The sequence below is a fragment of the Cibotium barometz genome, chromosome 29 (assembly GCF_041138505.1).
Source record: "Cibotium barometz isolate CiBa-2024 chromosome 29, ASM4113850v1, whole genome shotgun sequence".
In the NCBI taxonomy this organism is placed as follows: domain Eukaryota; kingdom Viridiplantae; phylum Streptophyta; class Polypodiopsida; order Cyatheales; family Cibotiaceae; genus Cibotium; species Cibotium barometz.
Genome location: NC_141074.1, coordinates 1,035,054 through 1,055,598, shown reverse-complemented (window position 1 = coordinate 1,055,598; position 20,545 = coordinate 1,035,054). Strand labels below are relative to the sequence as shown.

General features: G+C 46.9%; 1 protein-coding gene across 1 annotated transcript in view; it reads right to left on the bottom strand.

Moving 5' to 3' along the window:
• The window catches only part of LOC147621715 (protein PSK SIMULATOR 1-like), a 59,648-nt gene extending 40,754 nt beyond the window's left edge, over window positions 1–18,894 (bottom strand). Inside the window, exons 1-4 of the mRNA XM_086822750.1 lie at window positions 17,744–18,894; window positions 16,823–17,148; window positions 2,221–2,313; window positions 2,029–2,119 (exon numbers count right to left, since the gene is read on the bottom strand). Of these exons, the coding sequence (XP_086678876.1) occupies window positions 2,029–2,119; window positions 2,221–2,313; window positions 16,823–17,148; window positions 17,744–18,244 (1,011 nt within the window). The 5' untranslated portion in view covers window positions 18,245–18,894. The remainder of the gene's footprint in view (window positions 1–2,028; window positions 2,120–2,220; window positions 2,314–16,822; window positions 17,149–17,743) is intronic.
• Window positions 18,895–20,545: the final 1,651 nt, after the last annotated feature.

The window sequence follows — 20,545 nt, the reverse complement described above, 5'->3', positions numbered from 1 at the left end:
CCAGGGGGTCAGAGATAGATATGAAGGATTGTTTGAGGAGCACTCTTCACTACATCAGTTGATGGAGGCCTCGGACCAGCGACAGGCTTGGCAGACTACTACTAGAGCTTCATAGTTCTCGAGAGAGACTCCTGACACCCGCTCCCACTAGGGGTGGGAGACACTCCCAGCTCACAGATTTCTTCCAGAGAGCTATGCCAGTGCCAGCTGATGTACCACGTGGGGTGACCGCACAGAGAGCAGAGGAATTGAGAGCCAGGAGGAGACCTAGACAGACTGGACATAGAGCACCCCGACTCCTCACCGAGAGATAGCAACTATCCGAATGAGACACCAGATGGAGACACAGGCGAGGGTAGCTCGCTTTCATTCAGACTCAGGGTACATGTTCACGCCATTCACAACCTCAGCATCGGCGATGTATGATATCTTATATCCCTCTTATGGCACTGGATGGAGTTAAGACATAGATCTGCATAGCATGCTTGTACTACCCCTTCAGCATATTGAGATGCATCTTGCCTTAGCACTCCATCCACATCCCCACCCCTCCTTATATTGTTTGTATATGGGCTCCACCGATCCATGATGATTCACAGTTGTATCCAAACACATGCACACTTTTTCTTTTCTTTCTTTTAGTTCATTTCATGTTCATTTTGTCCTTTTTTTTTCTGGTCATCCAGAAGACATTGACAGTTGTACATTGATTTAACTCGTAGGTCAAGTTCGGCCTCTAGTAGACGTTAATACAGCTTTCTTTCTTTCTTTCTCTCTCTCTTTCTCTCTATGTTGATTGTTCTTACATCAAGAGTTCCTATGCAGTGCTTCCGCATGTAACAAGGAATAATGCCCAATTACCCTTAGTTATCAGTGTCATGTAAACCTGCTCTATCACATGTAAGCAATGAGGTTATCAAGCACACGTAAGCACTGATGTGAGTGGTAAGTGTCTCTAGCATTGGGTCAAGGGTCAAGGAGGGAAGATAGCATGTGCGCTTCACCTCCTAGAGGTTAGGGCACCCCCTCCTCCTATTATCAGTCATGTACAACCCTATAAAAGGGTGAGCTACTTGTGTATTGATCAACTCATGAATTTGGAATCTAGTGAGTTAATGGGAGTGTTTCCAGCATCATGTAGTCCAGGCGTGCTTCATCGTGTTTACTGCTAGATTCTCTTCTTGTTAATTATAAGTGCTATTAAAGCCTGACTAAGGAGTTTATCAGTGCTATCAAGCTTATTTATCCCTGCTAGTTTCTTCAGCAGAGTGATTCAGAGCACTGTGAACGTTGACATGGATGCAGCAATGATAGTTGTGAGACTAAGTGCACAGGGATATAGACTAGGTGTACATCTGTGAAGAGATATCAAAGATCAAGAGGCTTTGGCCTATCAGAGTGCGCATATGGAGTGAATTCAGGCAAGTAAAGAGCAGGATTGAGTGCAGATGGAACAGCCAGGTGACCGAATTTGGAGGAGGTTTGGGCCTGTTTGGGGCAGCAGCCACAACAGCCCAGACCAGGTGCCCAAGGCCCCTGCCCAAGTGCGTTGGCAACACATTCAAAATCACTCAATCCAATTTGGAGCAAAGGGCCCCTTATTCCAAGAAGGTCCCATTGCCTTTCCTTTATGTTATAGACCTTGAATGTGTCCCTTGCCTCCTTCCAATGTAGGCTCCGTCCAAGAGCCACAGGCACGAAGAGCGAGGTATCCCCTTCCTTTCTCCCGTTGCTAGAGGGGCTTTAATGGTCTTTTCACCCCCCTTTCTCATACGTGGCAAGCTTTATGCACTAAGAAAAGCTGCAAGAAGTTCCTACAATAACAAATACATTTTCAACCCAATAATTAGCTTGCAATGTTTGCTTATTGCAGCTCCATTGAAACACTTAGAGCTCATATCCTCAGGTATATAGTTACCAAAGCATCACAACTTAGGAGGAGAAAAGGTGTCTTTAGTAGATAAAGCATCGAAATCCTTCATAAACTACAGTCCAAACTTGCATTCATCATGAGAAACAGAGACATACAGCAGTATATTGTGCCAAATTCATTAGATTCTGGATTTCTGCCTCTGCCTCCTCTTTTGTTTGCCTTGGAACACTCACCTCCGCACCCAACCTACAAGTTCAAAAATCCTCACCATTATATGACTAGTTGGAACCAAACATGCACATGCATTAATACTTAAATGTCAAAAATAGATAAAGTATAAACATCACTTCTCAAATAGCCGGTCTAATTGATGCCACTGAGGATCCCGGCAGTGATTGCCAAAGCGAACCACCTCTCCTGAAAATATTTTTAGCTCATTCCTGGAGGAAAAATGGCAACCAACATAAGTGCTCTCTCTCTCTCTCTCTCTCTCTCTCTCTCTCTTTTCTTACAAAGACATTGTATCAGATCCACCAATTGTTGTAACCTTTTTGGCCTCATAGATCATTTTGGCCTTCTGAAGACGTTAATATATCATTTCATTTCATTTCTCTCTCTCTCCCAAGGAGATCCTCCAACGTCAAGACACCTTCCCACTAGCAATGGACATGGCATGTCATGTGCATCCCGCACTTGGATGCCACGTAGACATATCTGAACAAGAAGGTGCATGACCTAGAGTGGAAACTGGTCCCATGTGAGCCTAGTCCGGGACGAGTCAGCCAGGGTTCCACTCTACACGTCCAAGGTCAGGTGTGCATTGTCCTGCACATGAAGAAGCAGTGCCAGTCTGTACTGTGAGTCTCCCTCCGGAATGATGTCAGATGACTTGAGTGTTTGGTTTGCAACCTGATACTATGCATCTGTAGGAGCATGTAGGTTGCATGTAGAAGAGGGGGCAGCCCTTTTGGCTACCCCTGAAAGGGAGCGAATACTCCTTTCACTTTGCATGGGGTAGGTCTTTTAGGCCACCCTAAAGAGGGCCAAGAGGCCCAAGATTGGGTCAGCATGCTGTCGGCCAGCCCCAGGGTGGCCTGGACAGCAAGGCGGCCAGCCTTAGGGCTTGGCCAGCCTGTCGGCCAGTATTGTAGGCCTGGGCAGCCCAGTTGGCCAGCCACAAGGCTTGGCCAAACTGTGGGCAGCCTGCGCAGGCTGAGACAGCCCCACACAGTGGCTGGACAGCAGCGCTTACGGGCTAGCAGAGCAACAGTGTGAAAACAAAGGTGTAAAATAGCAAATAAATGCTTTTTGATCAGGTCGTGAGGCTATTTGCAGCTGGCCGACCAGGGCAATCTAGGGATATAAATATCCAGCCAAGAAATCAGTAGATTCATCTCATAATTCACAACCAGTGGTGCGTGCCAAGCCATATAAATAGGCCCCATTGCCCCCACATTATTGTATTCAGTTTTCATTGCGGGATCTTGGGTATAGAGAAGAGTTATACGCCTATCTCTCTCCTCCTCTTGTGCTGTCTATTTTCTGCACTCTACTTGCTCTTGTGATCTCAAATTTTGTTATCATCTCCACTGCGTATTTTGACATGGTAGCAGAGCCCTAGGCTCTTGAAAGATCTTGGGAGTTTTCTGAGCAAGAGGGGGATTGTTACGTTGCTAATTGGTGGACTGTTTGGACTGTTCGAGAAGAGGAGTAGCAAGAGGAAGGCGGGCTAAGTTGCTGGACAGCCACTTGCAGGTTTAGAGTTTTTTTTTCCCACCCACCCACCCTTTTCAGTTACATCCCCGCGATGGCAGATTTGCTAGGGCCGGTTGAGAAGCTGTTAGAAGTCATCTCCTGTCTAGATTTATACACCAATGCCTTTGTTGTGCGTGTCCCGCCCTTATGAGGTGTTTTATCATTTTTCCTCACTCCCCACATTTTTCCCCTATTTTTCCCATTTTTTTTGTGGCTTGGGAGGCAGCCCTGAGTTGGCAGGAGGATCCATTTGCTGGCCGACTACATCAGGATGTGTGTACTTGAGCTGGCCGACTGTACTTGACCAGTCGTGGACCCTCAGAGCTGGCCGACTGGCTGCATGTTGCTGGCCGACTGATGATGTAGTCGTGGAGCCTTTTTCAACAGGCCGACTGCTCATGTGGGGGCATATAAATAGGCCCCCAGCCCCGATACCACTTGTGTATCATACCCGGGATTTTCTTGTGTATATCAGAGCAGAGTTACACGCCTATATCTCTCTCTCTCTTGTGCTGTTTTTTCTGCATGCGTTTTTTGCTCTTGTTAACAGATCTGGTCATCATCTCCGCTGCGTATTTTGACATGGTATCAGAGCCCTAGGCTCTAGATAGTTCTTGGGATTTGTGTGAGCAAGAGGGGGACTGTTTTGTGGCTGATTGGTGGACTGTTTTGGACTGTTCGGGAAGAGGAGAAGCAAGAGGACGGCGGGCTGATTTGCTGGACAGCCACTTGCAGGTATTAGTTCTTCTTTGTTCCCACCCACCCACCCTTTTCAGAGTACATCCCCGCAATGGCAGATCTGTTTGAGATGGCCGAGAGGCATGTGAAGATCCCGACAATCCCCACGTTCTCGGTGGACCGTCAGTTGGACGGGAGTAACTACGGCATATGGAAGGTTATGATGGAATCTGTTCTGGAGTCTTACGACCTCGCTAATTTCGTCGTTGTTGGAGTTCCACGACCGGAAGTTGAGGAAGGGGAGTTACCGTCGACCCGAAAGGACCGGGAGGCTCAGACACAGATGTGGGATCGTGTCAACACCAGGGTCCGTTCGTTTATCTTTCTCAACTGCACACCACAGGTAATCAATCATGTAAAGCATATGACGCTGGCCAGAGGTATATGGCAGCATTTGGCCTCACTTTACAACAGGGTATCGCCCATTTAGAGGATTTCCTTGGAAGTACACATGCGGGTTATGAACCCTGCAAAGTCGTCGACGATGCGGGAGCATATTAACAAGCTGCAGGCTCTTCAGCAGGAAGTTCTTCAGGCTGGGAAGGAGATATCGTAAGAGGACGTGGCCATAATGTTGCTGTCACACTTGCCCTCTTCGTACTCAGCATTTTACTCGTCTTTGATTACCAGTGGCAAGCTCAGCATCATCACGTGGAAGGAGCTTGTGCCCATGGTCCTCGACCAAGAGGAACGATTCACAAACCCTCCTCAGGGTGGAGGTTCGGAGGCCTTAACTGGCCAACGGTCGAAAGGCCGTAATACGGGCAAAGGAAAGGCTTCGTTGGAGAAGTCTTCTGAGAAGAAGTCCGTTACTAACCGCGAGAAACTGAAGGCAGAGAGGACCTGTAATGATTGTGGCGAGAAAGGCCACTATTGGAGGCAGTGTCCCAAGCGGAAGACCGAGAAGGGTGAAGATTCCTCACTAGCAATCATGAAGACTCCGGCTTTTGTGCACCCGAAGGTGGTGGACACTGATGTTTCATTTTCTTCAGGCCGGGAGGAGATTGGAGGATTCTCCGCAACGGATACTCGGGAGTGGATTCTCGATAGTGGTGCTTCCAGGCACATGACTCCTTCCCGTTCCGGTTTACAGGATCTCTGCAGGCTTTCTGGTCATATTCTTACTGGGGATACATCCACTATCCCAGTTCACAATGAGGGCAGGATGGAGATAGTTCCCGATGGCAGAGGGGGGAAGCATTCCTCCCAGGTGTTGTATGTTCCGGCACTTGGTTTTCATCTGTTGTCAGTGCATCAGGTTTGCAAGACTAGCGTACGGGTGGAGTTTGATGAGCATTTTGTTGCTCTCCGGGACAAAGCAACAGGCCAGGTGGTTTGGGAAGGCGGAGTGGAGAATGGAGTTTACAAGCTTTCAGCACTCTCTCCCAGGTCCTCAGGTTTGTGATGAGTGGCACTCTGGTAATGGCCACTTAAGTGTGGATACGCTACAGGTGCGGGCTTTCCGGGACCAGATGGTGGATAGCTTGCCAGTAGATGGCAGCAGTTGCAGGAACTTTCCAGTACTAATGTTGGTAGTTCTTGTGTTCTTCAGTCAGAGGAAACTGAACAGGTCACTTATGCTCTGATGTCTCGTCGTATTCGAGACAAAGAACCTCCAGTAGATGAGGATGTTCTTTCCACGGGGACCTTTCGGAAAGCCAAGCAGGTAGCAGTTGATTACTTGCAGAAGGAGGTGGTTTCTCCAGGCTTTGTGGTTCCGGATTCAGAGGGGGTGGTTGATAGGTTTCAGAAGGCCTTGCGTGGTCTTCATCAAGTTTCCAGGACTTGTTTTTGCACCGTAACAGGTGTTGATCCTTGTGAGCAGTGTGATGCCTCTTTGACTCAGAAGCAGAATGATTCATTAATCTGGTTGATGGACACCAGATTGGATGGAAGCTTCCTGATGAGGCAGTTGAGCTCATGGTTGCGGATGACTAATTGGGAGACAGGATTGCGTTTCCTGTGGTTTCTGCGCCTTGCGAAGGATCATGGACTCTTGTACACAGGAGGGGGATTGTTGGATGGAGTCCGACTCCACGGTTGGAGTGACTCGGTTTGGAGAGGAGATCCGGACACGAGGAGATCTGCTTCAGGCCCAGGAGCAGTTTTCTGGAGCAATAAGAAGCAGTCATCTTTTGCCTTGTCAAGCACAGAGGCAGAGTAGCGGGCTGCTTGTGATGCTGCTTGTGAGGTGGTGAGGATGCAGAGGTTGCATTGCAGGTTTGGGCTTCCACTGGAGGAACCCATGGTCATCCAGAGGCACTTTGTTCGTGAACAGATCGTTGCTGATGACATCTTGCTGGAGTTCTGTTCAACGGAGGACAGTACGGTGGACCTCTTCACGAAGTCGCTATCTCAGGATATGCTCAGCGGCACCCCAGCTCCCTATGGTTGGTTTCACAGCCAAGAGCTGAGAGGGGGTGTTAGAAGTCATCTCCTGTCTAGATTTATACACGAGGGCCTTTGTTGTGGGTGTGCCCGCCCTTACGAGGTGTTTTATCATTTTTCCTCACTCCCCGCATTTTTTTCATTTTTTCTGTGGCTTGGGAGGCAGCCCTGAGTTGGCAGGAGGATCCATTTGCTGGCCGACTACATCAGGATGTGTGTATTGGAGCTGGCCGACTGTACTTGACCAGTCGTGGACCCTCAGAGCTGGCCGACTGGCTGCATGTTGCTGGCTGACTGATGATGCAGTCGTGGAGCCTTTTTCAGCAGGCCGACTGCTCATGTGAGGGCATATAAATAGGCCCCCAGCCCCCATACCACTTGTGTATCATACCCGAGATTTTCTTTTGTATATCAGAGCAGAGTTACACGCCTATATCTCTCTCTCTCTTGTGCTGTTTTTCTGCCTGCGTTTTTTGCTCGTGTTCCCAGATCTGGTCATCATCTCCGCTGCGTATTTTGACAGAAGCATGTGAAGATCCCAACTCTCCCCACATTCCCAGTGGACCGTCAGTTAGACGGGAACAATTACGGCATCTGGAAAGTTATGATGGAGTCTGTGCTGGAGTCATATGACCTTGCTGATTTCATCGTTATTGGGGTTCCACGGCCGGAAGCAGAGGAAGGGGAGTTACTATCAATGAAGAAGGACCGTGAGACACAGGCACAGATGTGGGATCGTGTCTATGCCAGGGTCCGGTCATTTATTTTCCTCAATTGCACACCACAAGTAATCAATCACGTAAAGCATATGACACTGGCCAGAGGCATACGCTTCTCTTTATGATAGGGTATCACCCATGAAGAGGATCTCCTTGGAAGTGCAGATGCGGGTTATGAAACCTGCAAAGTCGTCGACGATGCGGGAGCACATTAACAAGTTGCAGGCCCTTCAGAGGAAGTCCTCCAAGCTGGGAAGGAGATATCATCTGAAGACATGGCCATTACTTTGTTGTCCCACTTGCTTGCTCAGTATTCCGCTTTCTACTCCTCTTTGATTACGAGTGGCAGGCTCAGCACCATTACCTGGGAGGAGCTTGTGCCCATGGTCCTAGACCAGGAGGAACGTTTCAAGAACCCTCCTCACAGCGGAGGTTCAGAGGCCTTAACTAGCCAACGGTCGAAAGGCCGGAATAACAACAAGGGCAAAGGAAAGGCTTCACCGGAGAAGTCTTCTGAAAAGAAGCCTGACTCAGAACAAGAGAAACTGAAGACCGAGCGGTCCTGCAATGATTGTGGCGAGAAAGGCCACTATTGGAGGAAGTGTCCTAAGTGGACTGGGAAGAGTGCTGATTCTTCAGCCTCAGCTGCAAAGACTCCTGCAATTGTGCACTTAGAGATGATGGACTCCGATGCTTCATCATCTTCAAGCGAGGAGGCAGTTGGCTTCACCACGAAGGATACCCGAGAATGGATTCTTGACAGTGGTGCTTCCAGGCACATGACTCCGTCCCGTGACTTCTTTTCGGATCTGAAACGGCAGTCAGGTTGCATTTTCATTGGCGACAACTCCACTATTCCGATACACAATGAGGACCGGATGGAGATTATTCCCGACGGCACGGGGGGCAAGCATGCTTCCCGTGTTCTTTATGTCCCTGCTCTTGGTTTTCATCTTCTCTCAGTGCATGAAGTATGCAAGATTGGCTTTCGGGTGGAATTTGAGGAGCATTCAATTGCTCTACGAGACCGTGAGACTGGCCAGGTTGTTTGGGAAGGCGGTGTGGAGAATGGTATCTACAAGCTCTCTGCACTCTCCTCAATGACAGGTTCTCAGGTCAGAGATCTGTGGCACTTTCGTTTTGGCCACTTAAATGTGGATGCACTGCGGCGAGCTTTTCGAGACCAGATGGTGGTTGGCTTGCCAGATGTTGGTAGCAAGCAAGGACGTTGCAGTTCTTGCATACGTGGTAAGCAACACAGGGAATCCTTTCCGAAGCAAGCTTCCAGGCGAGCTTCAAAACCATTGGAGTTGATTCACACTGACTTGTGTGGACCTCAGCAACCACGATCAGTGGGAGGATCTCTCTATTTTATGCTACTTGTTGATGATTGCACCAGATTCACGTGAATCTACTTTCTTTCACAGAAGGACCAAGCTTTTGCACGGTTCAAGGATTGGCACGTGATGGTGGAAAAAGAGTCTGGATTGCAGGTAAAGACTCTCAGGGCTGACAAAGGGGGTGAATTCTCCTCGAATGTATTTCTCGGATTTTGTGCAGATCATGGCATCAAGAGGGAACTGGCCAATACAGGATCACCTTCAGAGAATGGAGTTGTAGAACGCAAAAACAGGACTGTGGTGGAGATGGCGAGGACCATGCTGGAGCATCGTGATCTTCCTCGTCCACTTTGGGGAGAGGCTGTGGCAACGGCTATCCATACCCTCAACCGGTCTCCAACGACTTCAGTACCTAATATGACTCCGTTTGAGGCATACTTTGGCAGGAAACCTGATGTCTCGCACTTCCATGTTTTTGGGAGTGATGCGTATGTACATATTCCGAAGAAGCAGAGGGGGAAGCTTGACTCCAAATCCCGCAAGCTTATATTTGTGGGGTATAATTCTCTTTCCAAGGGATACAGATTGTATGATCCAGATAGGAATGAGATTGTTGTCAGCCGGGATGTGGTTTTTGATGAGCATGTTCCAGTATCCACTGTCGAGGAGACGCCACTTCTTGGAGATCCACAAGAGTCTGATGATGATTCCCAGACTATTGTTCCAATTGATCTACCTCAGTCAGTACAGGAGGTTGAGCCCACAGCTGGAGTAGAGCCCTCGCAACAGTAGGAGGCTCCACGATCTGTTCGAGTACCCAAGTGGTTGGACACCCTTCGGGAGTCAAGTGTCACGAAGTTACCCTCCGAGTGGACCACAGAGGACGGCCCTCGAAGATCGCACAGAGTCTGTGACAAAAGCAATACAACGGAGCTTCTTCAGGTAAACTATGCTTTGATGTCTCGTATTATGCGGGACAAGGAGCCCACTTCCGTGAAGGAAGCCCTTTCACAGGATACTTGGAGGAAAGCCATGCACGTGGAACTTGGTGCCATCAAGAAGAACAAAACATGGGAGTGGTACCGAGGCCATCGAAACGGTCAATCATTGGTGTCAAATGGGTCTTTAAGACCAAATATGCCTCAGATGGGTCGGTGGGCAAACACAAAGCCAGACTTGTGGCTAAAGGTTATGCTCAGCGCGGCCAGGCATCGACTACAAGGATACCTTTGCACAGACAGCACGGATGACTACGATTCGGACCGTTCTTGCCCTTGCTTCTTCTCAGAGGTGGCCAGTGTATCAAATGGACGTAAAATCTCCGTTCCTTAATGGTGACCTGCAGGAGGAGGTGTATGTTGAGCAGCCCCCAAGCTTTGTTGTTCCAGGATCAGAAAGGAGGGTTTACAGGTTACATAAGGCCTTGTATGGTCTTAAGCAGGCTCCCAGGGCTTGAATCAGAAGATTGATTCCTTCTTTGTTCGGACTGGTTTTCAGAGATCGGTTGCAGATCCCAACCTGTATCTCTTTCAGGAACACGGCATGGTTACGATTATCATCCTTTATGTGGATGATCTCATTCTCACCGGCAGTCATGTGGAGCACATTGGCATGACGAAGGCTGCCTTGTCAAAGGAGTTTGAGATGACCGACCTAGGCTTACTCCACTTCTTTTTGGGATTGGAGATCTAGCAGACCCAGAGGGGGTTTTTGTCTCTCAGTAGCAGTATGTTCATGAGTTGCTTGAGGCCTTTGGGATGGAGAACTACAAGCCTATTACTTCGCCGATGGACCCAAACACAAAGTTAACCGTTAATGATCCTTGTGAGCCAGTTGATGCCTCGTAGTATCGGAAGTTGGTTGGTTCATTGATCTGGTTGCTGAACACCAGATTGGACTCGAGCTTCTCCGTGGGGCTGTTGAGCTCTTTTATGCAGATGCCATTGAAATCTCATTGGAACGCAAGATTGCGGATCTTGCGGTATCTGCAGAGTACGAAGGATCTAGGACTCTTTTACACAGGAGGGGATGGAGTCAAACTCCAAGGTTGGAGTGACTCAGATTGGGGAGGAGATCAAGACACGAGGAGATCCACTTCAGGTTACAGTTTTACCCTCGGCTCAGGAGCAGTTTCTTGGAGCAATAAGAGGCAGCCAACTATTGCCCTATCTTCGACAGAGGCAAAGTACCAGGCTGCTTGTGGTGCTGCTTGCGAGGTTGTGGCTGCGGAGGCTGCTAGGCGAGATTGGTGCCCGGACCAAGCACATAGAGATACAGTATCATTTTGTCCGTGAGAAGATCTTGGCTGGTGACATCTTGCTACTTCATTGTTCGACGGAGGACAATGCGGCGGACCTCTTCACGAAGTCTCTACCTCAGGCTACGCTCAAGCGGCACTCCAGCTCCCTGGGGTTGATTTCACAGCCAGGAGCTAAGAGGGGGTGTTAGAAGTCATCTCCTATCTTTATTAAACACCAGGGCCTATATTGTGGGTGTGCCCGCCCTGTATAGGTGTTTTCTCATTTTTCCTCACTCCCCGTATTTTTTCCCCATTTTTTCCATGGTGTGGGTGGCTTCCACATGCTGGCAGGAGCAATTGGAGCTAGCCGACTGCACTCTTTTGCACATGGAGCTGGCCGACCTGCTCAATAGGGGTCGTGGGTGATTTCTATGCTGGCCGACTGGAAGTACCCAGTCGTGTGGGCTAGCGGCGCATCTCAGCACTAGCTGACTGCAGTTTGGGGCCATATAAATAGGCCCCATTGCCCCCACATTGTTGTATTTAGTTTTCATTGCGAGATCTTGTGTATAGAGAAGAGTTACACGCCTATCTCTCTCCTTCTCTTGTGTTGTCTATTTTCTGCACTCTACTTGCTCTTGTGATCTCAGATTTTGTTATCATCTCCGCTGCGTATTTTGACAACTAGTACATATATATCCTAGAAGTCCCATAAACAAATGTACTGTCAGCTGTCAGTACCTTCAGGTGAGACAGAAGCTGCACCAAGCGACCTCTAGATGACATCTGAGCTTGCTATATCAAGGGAGTGGAGGTGCTACCCCCCTCTTGAGCATTAGGCGATGCTCCAGACCTATGCTCTGCTGAACCTGAATGAGCCGTAGCAAGAGTCTGCTCCAACTCAAAGGCATCAAGATAAAGCTGCAATACCTAAGGTGAATCTGCTAAGTCACCCTCCTCCATCCACTTTGCATCCATCGGTGAATAGTTCTTGAACTTCACAACATAGCGATAGGAAACTTTACCTCATACCTTTCTTTCCTTATGTGCCAGTATCTGCTCCGGAATAAGAACCTCATCAAGTTCCTCCACTTCTGGCTGAGCCTCATCTGATACATCCTCAGGCACATCCCCACGGAAAGGTCTAAGTAGACTCACATGAAATGCATTATGAATCCTCCAGTGATCTGGTAGCTTCAAACGATAGGCCACCTCACCTATCTTTTCCAATACCTGAAAAGCGCATGCTCAACTTAGGGAATAAGCGCTCTTTACCCTTCATCTTCTTGAGCCTAGCTTTTTCGAATCACAAAAGAACCCAGTCACCCAATGCAAACTCTAATGCACGCCTGTGACGGTCTACTGCCTTCTTTTGCTTTTGTTGAGGTTTTTGGAGTGCCAACTTAACTCTCCTATAAGCTTCATCCATGTTCTCCACATACTGGTCAACTTGAAAGATCTTATCTTTTGTGTGCAAAATGGGTGGTACCTTCTTCCCTCCTTCCACAATCTCAAAAGGCACTTTGCCCGTCGAGGTATGGATGGTGTTGTTATAAGCGAACTCCACCAAAGGAAGATACTTTTCCCATTGTTGCTTGTGCTCTAGCACATAGCACTTGAGAAGATCTAACACTGTGGAATTAGCCTCTTCCGATTGCCCATCTGTCTGTGGATGAAACGATAATGAAAACTTGAGAGCTTTACCCATGTTGTCAGACAACCCTCTCCAAAATAAACTCGTCATCTGTGGATCATGGTCACTGATGATAGACGAAGGCATGCCATGATGTTCGCCATGAACAACTTCACCATGTGATCAATTTTGATCTCCTTATGCACGGGAATGAAATGAGCCTGCTTACTGAACTTGCATATAATAGTCCAAATGCCATCATTTCCCGTTTGTGTCCTCGGAAGATCAAATATAAATCCATGGCAATGCTCTCCCATGGTCTATCTAGAATAGGTAAAGGCTGAAGTAACCCTGGTGTCTTCTGACGGTCAAACTTCACCTTCTGACATACGATGCATTGCCTAACAAAAGCATCAACACCCCTTCTCAAGGTCGGCCAATAAAAGAAAGCCTCAACTGCCTTTACTGTGGCCTCAATGCCTCTATGACCTGCATAGGGTGGAGCATGAATTTCAATCATAACCTTGAGCCGTAACTGCCTGGTAACACACAATCTACCATGAATCAACAAGAAGCCATCCTTGAGAGTATAATGATCATGCCGCTGACCCTCAGACATCTAATCATAGATCCTGTCAAAATCCTCATCCTGGGTAGTGAGCATACTGCTTTTTCATCTCATCAAGCTCATGATGTGAAACTGCTGAGACCTGTGGCTTGCGTGACAAAGCATCTGCCACAACATTCTTTTTGCCTTCCACATGTACAATCTGAAAAAAGAACATAGACAAAAAGTTGGCCCGTCTCATATGCTTCTCAAAAAGTTTAGTTTGTGTGAGGAAATAACGCAAGGTCTGATGAACTGTCTGCCCAGTGAAATCAGCCCCAAGCAAATAGTGTTTCCATGTAGAAAGAGTATGAATTACAGCCAATATCTCTTTCTCATAGACCTGTAAATGCTTCTCGGCATTCTGTAATATACGACTCGCATAGGCTATCACATGTCCTTCCTGCATGAGAACTGTCCCAATGTTGTTCCCACATGCATCACACTGGACAACAAAAGCCTTTCGGAGATCCGGTAGTACCAATACGAGATCCGAAGTAAGCTTTTCTTTAAGCTTCTTAAAGGCCGCAATTTCTTGATCTGCCCATCGAAACAGAGTTCCCTTCTTTGTTAAAGCATGAAGGGGCAAAGCAATCTTAGCAAAGTACCGTATGTACCGCTTGTAATAGGAACACAATCCCAAAAAGCTGCGTACATCATGCTCAGTCCTTTATTCTGGCCAATTGAGAATTGTTTCTACTTTCGAAGGATCCATACGGACTCCATCTTTAGACACGATGTGCCCCAAGAAGTGTATTTCTTCCAAGAAGAACTCACTCTTCTTGCCATTTATGACCAACCTATGCTTCCGGAGTTCTTCAAACACTGTGGCCAAATGCTCCCTATGCTCCTCCTCTGAGCGTGAATGCACAATCATGTCATCAAAGAATGTGCCCACAAACGCGAGAAGCAGGCTTTGTTGGATGCCAAGAAATGCTTTTTCTGTACCGAAGAGGGACATATGTCTTTCAATTGTCCCAAGCGTAAGTCCAACAAGGACTCTGACATTAAAGGGGAGCCCAAGTCTAAGAAAGCAAAGCCTTCTGTAGGGTTAGTTCATGATCTTGTTGAGGAACAGCCAGGTGGTAAGGAGACTGAGTTGTGCAGAGCATGGGGCAAAGTTAGAGATCAGGATGCTTTGATTTTCTTTGACACGGGTGCTAGAGCCAACTTTCTCTCACCAGATTTGGTTGGCAGATTGGGAATCTATGCAGAGGAGATGGGGACTTTGTATAAGGCTAATATGGCTTGTCTTGGGTATGCAGAACACATTACCCCGATTATTGGGAAGCTGAGGCTTCATGTGCAGGGTTATGTGGACAGTGAGGAATTTTATAACATGCCACTTGATGGGTGTGATGTTTTGTTGGGTATGCCATGGTGCCATAGAGTACATGCGGTGGTGGATACGTACAACAGGAAGATTACTTTAACTCCTAGAGGGAAAGAACGTATGTAAAGCTTAAAGGGAAATCTATTCCTATTGTATCAACTTCGGCCATTTCATCAGTAATGAAAAAGCATCTTTCCGCATACTTGGTTTTTGTTAAGGATGCAAAAGATGAAAAATCTCAATCTAATTTGTCTATGTTAGATAAAGACAGGACTAATTTCCTACGTGAGTATCAAGATTACTTTTCCGAGTCATTGCTAGGAGAACTTCCTCCGAAAAGGCCAGAAGATCATGCTATTGATCTTATTCCGGGGAGTACCCCACCAAATAGACCGCCGTACCGTGTTAGTGTAGCCCAACAAGAGAAAATTATGAGCCAGGTATAGGAGTTGTTGAAAAAGAAGTTGATTCAACCAAGCTCATCACCCTTTTGCTCACATGTGCTCTTAGTGCAAAAGAAAGATGATTCTTGGCGCATGTTTATAGATTACAGGGTGCTAAACAAGAACACCATCAAGAATCGATTCCCTATTCCAAGGATCAATGACATACCGGACCGCTTACAGGACTCCACAGTCTTTAGTCGGATAGACTTGAAAAGCGGGTATCATCATATACGCATTAGACCCGAGGATGTGCATAAGACAACATTTCAGACCACCTTTGGCTATATGAGTTCTTGGTCATGCCCTTTGGCTTGACAAATGCTCCCGCCACCTTTAACAGGATGATGGACACGATTTTCCGGCCTCATCCCTAATGAGCTCGTTCCACATAATAGGTTGTCGGTCAACCTCATCCAAAGACCTAGGAGCCCTTTGTCGCAAAAAAGATCTCATGCTTCTCCATGCTCTGACAATGGCTACAATAAGAGGGGAAGATGGTGCCCTGAAATCAGCCTCTATGAACAAAAAACGTGTGCTAGGCATCCAGTCTCTCCCGAAACTGGGTGTACATCCGGAAATCTGAGACAAGAAAAAATCCTTCCAAGGCTCAGTGCCTGGTAGGAAACCTCTGACCACAAGTTTGCAAAGCAAACGCCTTGCACTGAACATCCAGATCGATAATATTCTAGCCCTCCTCTCGTTTGGACTGAATAATTGCGAGCCAAGCTACCCTGGCACGATCGTCTGAGGTGCCATCGAAACCCGACCAAAGAAAATTGCGGATCAATCTCCGCAATTGGCCAATGCACGCACGAGAGAAGCACCAACAAGAGGCAATAAACCAAGCTAAGGCAAGCAATACCTGATTAGCCACCAAAGCTCTAGAAGCTAAATCTAATCTCCTGGAGCTCCAATGGAGGAGCTTCTTCTGGATACTCATAAGTACCGGAGCAAACTGCTGTGCAGGAGAAATATCAATCCCAACTTGGCATCCCAAATATCTAGCAATGCATCCTCTGCTGATCCAAGTAAAATCAAGCTCTACACCCCAAGCAACTCTCGGTGAATCACTAACCCAAAAACCAACAGATTTGTGCCAATTAATGAGTGTCCCTGCTGCCAAACAAAACTCCTCTAGTGCTACCCAGAAGGAACATAAGCATATATGTGAAGCCTCCAAGAACATGGCTGTGTCATAAGCTAACTCAGAGTCAACCAATTCCTCTTGACTACGAAGAGGCAACCTCAATCCCGAAATACCAGCAGTGGAGCGGAGAAAGATGCTCATGGCCTCTGCAACTATGATGTATAATAATGGGGCTAAAGGGCAACCCTGCCGTACTAAGCGAGAAATCTGAAACCGCTCTCCTATATCATCGCAAGCGAGCACTCTACTGTGGGCATCACGATACATGCATGAAACGCCACAGAAGATGTAGCTTTTTGTTACTATATAAATATATTGAATACACAGCCATCTCTCTCTCTCTATTCTCTATGTTGATTGTTCTTGCATCAAGACAGTGCTTAGGGCTAAAAGAAGACTCCCAGAGCTTCTGCAAAGCCCCGCCAGCCCTCACTCCTTCCCTTACAAAATCAAAATAAGCTTCCCAAACAAAATGCATGACACCAATCTTGATAACATAAAATCTATACTGCATAAAGCTAGCTTAGTATTTAGAAAAACCATGATATAAGCCCTTGCTTTACGGCAGCCAAAGCTCTTGCAGCAACATGCAAAGGAATGTTACCTTTTATCATCAGCAGCAATTCTCAGCAGCTCGGCCATATCTGTTGAGATCAAACGTTGGACTCCCTCCGAGCGCAAAATCTCCTCTTTCATGATTTTCATGCTCTCATGCGACAAGGACTGCTTTAGGTTAAAACCCTTCACAACTGTGTTAGCCACTTCAAATGCAAGGATTCCGATCTTATTTCCTTTCGGGGCAGCCCCAGAAGCAAACCCGCTTCCAAGGTTAAGATTTGTCATGCTGCTACCTAAAGTATCGAGAGCTTCTACTGCCTTCCCAAATCCAACAGTACCAGCTCTCCCAAGAAGTGCTCCCATCTCATTCACCTGTTGAAAAAAGAAAGAAAGAAAGAAAAAAACAATCAAAACACTTTGAAGCATGTGATATGATGAAGCATCATCCTAGGCAACACTTCACATATCACATCTATCCACAGTAGAAAACAGTTACAACTAGACAAGATCAAGCTGGCATCACGTAAGCAAGCAATGGTTTCCATTGTATTGTGTGCGCTCTAAAAGGGTCTGCAGGCATCATCTAGATGCCAGTGCGAAAAGATTCCCCCCTATGAAAGGCCTGTCTCTTCCACACTTCAGTTGCCTCCAATCGGACAAATCTTTTCAAGCGCTTTGCATTCGCTGGCTGTGTGCAGCAGTCTTTCCCATAATAAAGGGACATTCAAATGGGCCCCCTGTCCACCATCCTTGCCCCTGCCCATGTACTAGTACTAAGTAGTCACTGCAGCCTTCCAAAAGGCACGTGAGTCATGCATTTAAAAAAAGTTGACTTATACACATTCCACTAGAGGCAACTAATAAACATCGTAAGAAGATTACCATCACGTCTTATGTTTTATGTTCAATTGTGCTGTAAAGGTGATTGCCAGGTATTACAATAGAAAGACGATAGTTCATTAACTACCTTTGCAGCTCCTATCCTTGCCACAGTGGTTGTCCTTGATCTTGCAGTCCTAGCTTTAGTAGAAAGCACCCGGGCAAGTTTCTTCCTGTCCCCTTTGTAGTCACCTTCTCCAAACTCCTCACTAAAATCTTCCATATCCTCTGAACCGCTGTGCATCCTTACAGGGGTAACAATTGGGAACATCCTCTGAATCTCTGCCCGGCTACCTGTGGCGCTCAAAGGTAACTGACTTGCAGTTTGATCCATGTGCTCATGCTGATAGGCCTGATTCCCGAAACCGACATCTTCCACATCTCCAGACGCACGGCGCATCCTTGCAGGCATAACTAGTGGGAGCATCTTCTTCTTCTCAAAAGATTCAGACTGATTGGTTGTGGGTTTCAATGATCCGGAGTGATCCGATCGCCCATGCTCATGTTCATGCATATGTCCATGGGCATCCACAGAGCGTAACTCCGGGAGGTTATCTACAGTGGATCGCCGAGAACAGAGGCCACCCATGTTGGCAGGCTCAGAGAAAACCCAGAAACAAAACTTCAGCTCACTCTAGGTTCCAATGGGGGTTGGCTCAGTGGCAAATCCATGTCTATCCGATATCCATTCTTGCTGTCGCTGCTGCTGCTACCCTCGGCTAGCTCATGCCCAGCTAATTCGAAGATTACAGAACTACAAATCGTATATGCAAGCTCTGACGTGTACGGCCCAGGACCTCTAACGTGTACGACCCACCACCACCTGTGATATACACGACCACTGATATGCAATAAGACCCACCGTCTTTTGAAGGAAACTGAAGCGAATTTGAAGATCGATGAACTGAGCATGCGCCCAATGTGCAGGATCAGGACTCGAACGAATTGGGCACAAGCAGATCGATGGAAACCTCCAAGGCTGTGTGAAAGCCAACTAAAAAGTACATAAATCGAGGACGGTGATGAGCCCGAAGAGAGAGAGAGACAGAGAATAGCGATTCGGGCGCCGGGGGGGCTGGAACATTCAAGAGCTGGCCCATCCGATTCCAATGGCTCGCACAAGCTCACTTTGACCTCTTTGAGTCCCCTTTGACCCAAAGTTCTAGGTTCCCTGAGTGTTAGGAAAAACGTTGTCTTCGACCAAGGAGAGGTTCTTTCTTTTGCCGGTTTTTCCACCAAAAATCTACACATCAATCGGTTTTACAACTAAACTTATCAAATTCTTAGCTGATAATTGCAATTATTATTTCTCTTCAAATTAAATTGAGAAGTGAAAAATACACATAAAACTTGTTTTTCGATTAAAAAACCTTTTTCTCAACCAATCAAAAGAAGGACAACTAATTCAATCAACCGACTCTTATTGCAAGAATGTTTACTTAATGCCAGTTTTATAAGTGAAATGTATGAAAAATAATCCTTTACACAAGGGCTAGGAAAATCTTTAGTTGGCTTCCTTTAATTTCATTCGATAAAAATACATTATAATATTATTTTTTTCCACAAGAGGATTCTGGGTGTAGGACATCTAGGGAGTGACTATTACTGAGAGTGGACACCTACGGGCAAGCAGTCTCGGAGCTATTTGCAAAAGCGCCATTGTTCATGGGGCATAGAGTTGTACATGCTCTCCAATTTGACCCTCTCTTTGATGTGATCAAAAGCTTACAAGAAGCCTGCTCTGTTTGGGTAGAGATAGTAGGCTTGCCTCCCTAGCTTAGGCCTACGCTGAGCGAGATTGCATGTGCTCTTGGTCCGGTTATGTATTTGCCAAAGGATGAGGCGGGAGGCCGTCAAGCTAATAGTGTATGTATTTCATGGAATACCGTGGTGGAAACCCCTAAAACCCTAGAAGTAGATTTAGGGGAGTTGGGAAAGCTAGAGGTGATGAACTTGAAGTTCGAGCCATTTCCAAGTGCTTGTTTCAGATGTGGTGGCTTTGGGCATATAGCCAAAAACTGTGTAGGGGGGGTGCATGCAAAAACTAAAAGCGAGGAAAAAGAATTAGGGAAAGCTGGTGGGGCTCACTCTCTCTCTCTCTCTCTCTCTCTCTCTCTCTCTCTCTCTCTCTCTTCCTTTTCCACCCCTCTCCTTCTCTCTTCTCTCCTTTTCTCTTTTCTCACACGGTCGTCCTCAATAAGGGCGACCGTCGCCCTTATTGAGGACCAACCTCACTAAGGGTGATGGTCGCCCTTATTGAGGGCCTATAGTGTGGTTATATGCCCCCCCCCTCTCTCAATTAAAATGTGCTACCCCCCTCTCTCAACTTAAATGCAACAAGCGCCCCTCTCAACTCAAACATGGCAAGCCCCCCCTCTTGCCCCCCTCCTCTCTCTCTCTCTCTCTCTCTCTCTCTCTCTCTCTCTCTCTCATGGACCGCCCATTCCATCCTCTCTCTCTCTCTCTCTCTCTCTCTCTCTCTCTCTCTCTCTCTCTCAGACCGACCCCTCCCTCTCTCTCTATCATTTTCCCCCTCTCCCTCTATCCTTTTTTCCTCCCCTCTCCTACTCTATCCTCTCCTTTTTCTCTTTTCTTCGTTGTTCCTGCTCCCTCTCCTCTCTTCTTCTTTGTTTCCTCTTTCTCCTCCTCCTTCTCTCTAATGTTCCATTTTCAAAACCCTATTTTCTTAAAATTTATCTTTTTTCTCTCTATTTATATATACTGCTTTATTTATATCTCCTCTATTTATATCTTGCTTTTTTGCTCTATTTATATCTTCTCTTCTCTTTCTTATATGTTCTAAGACTCTTTCTTTCTTGTTGAATCTCCTAGTGGTTGTATTCAACAAAGAAAAAGATATATATATATATATATATATATATATATATAT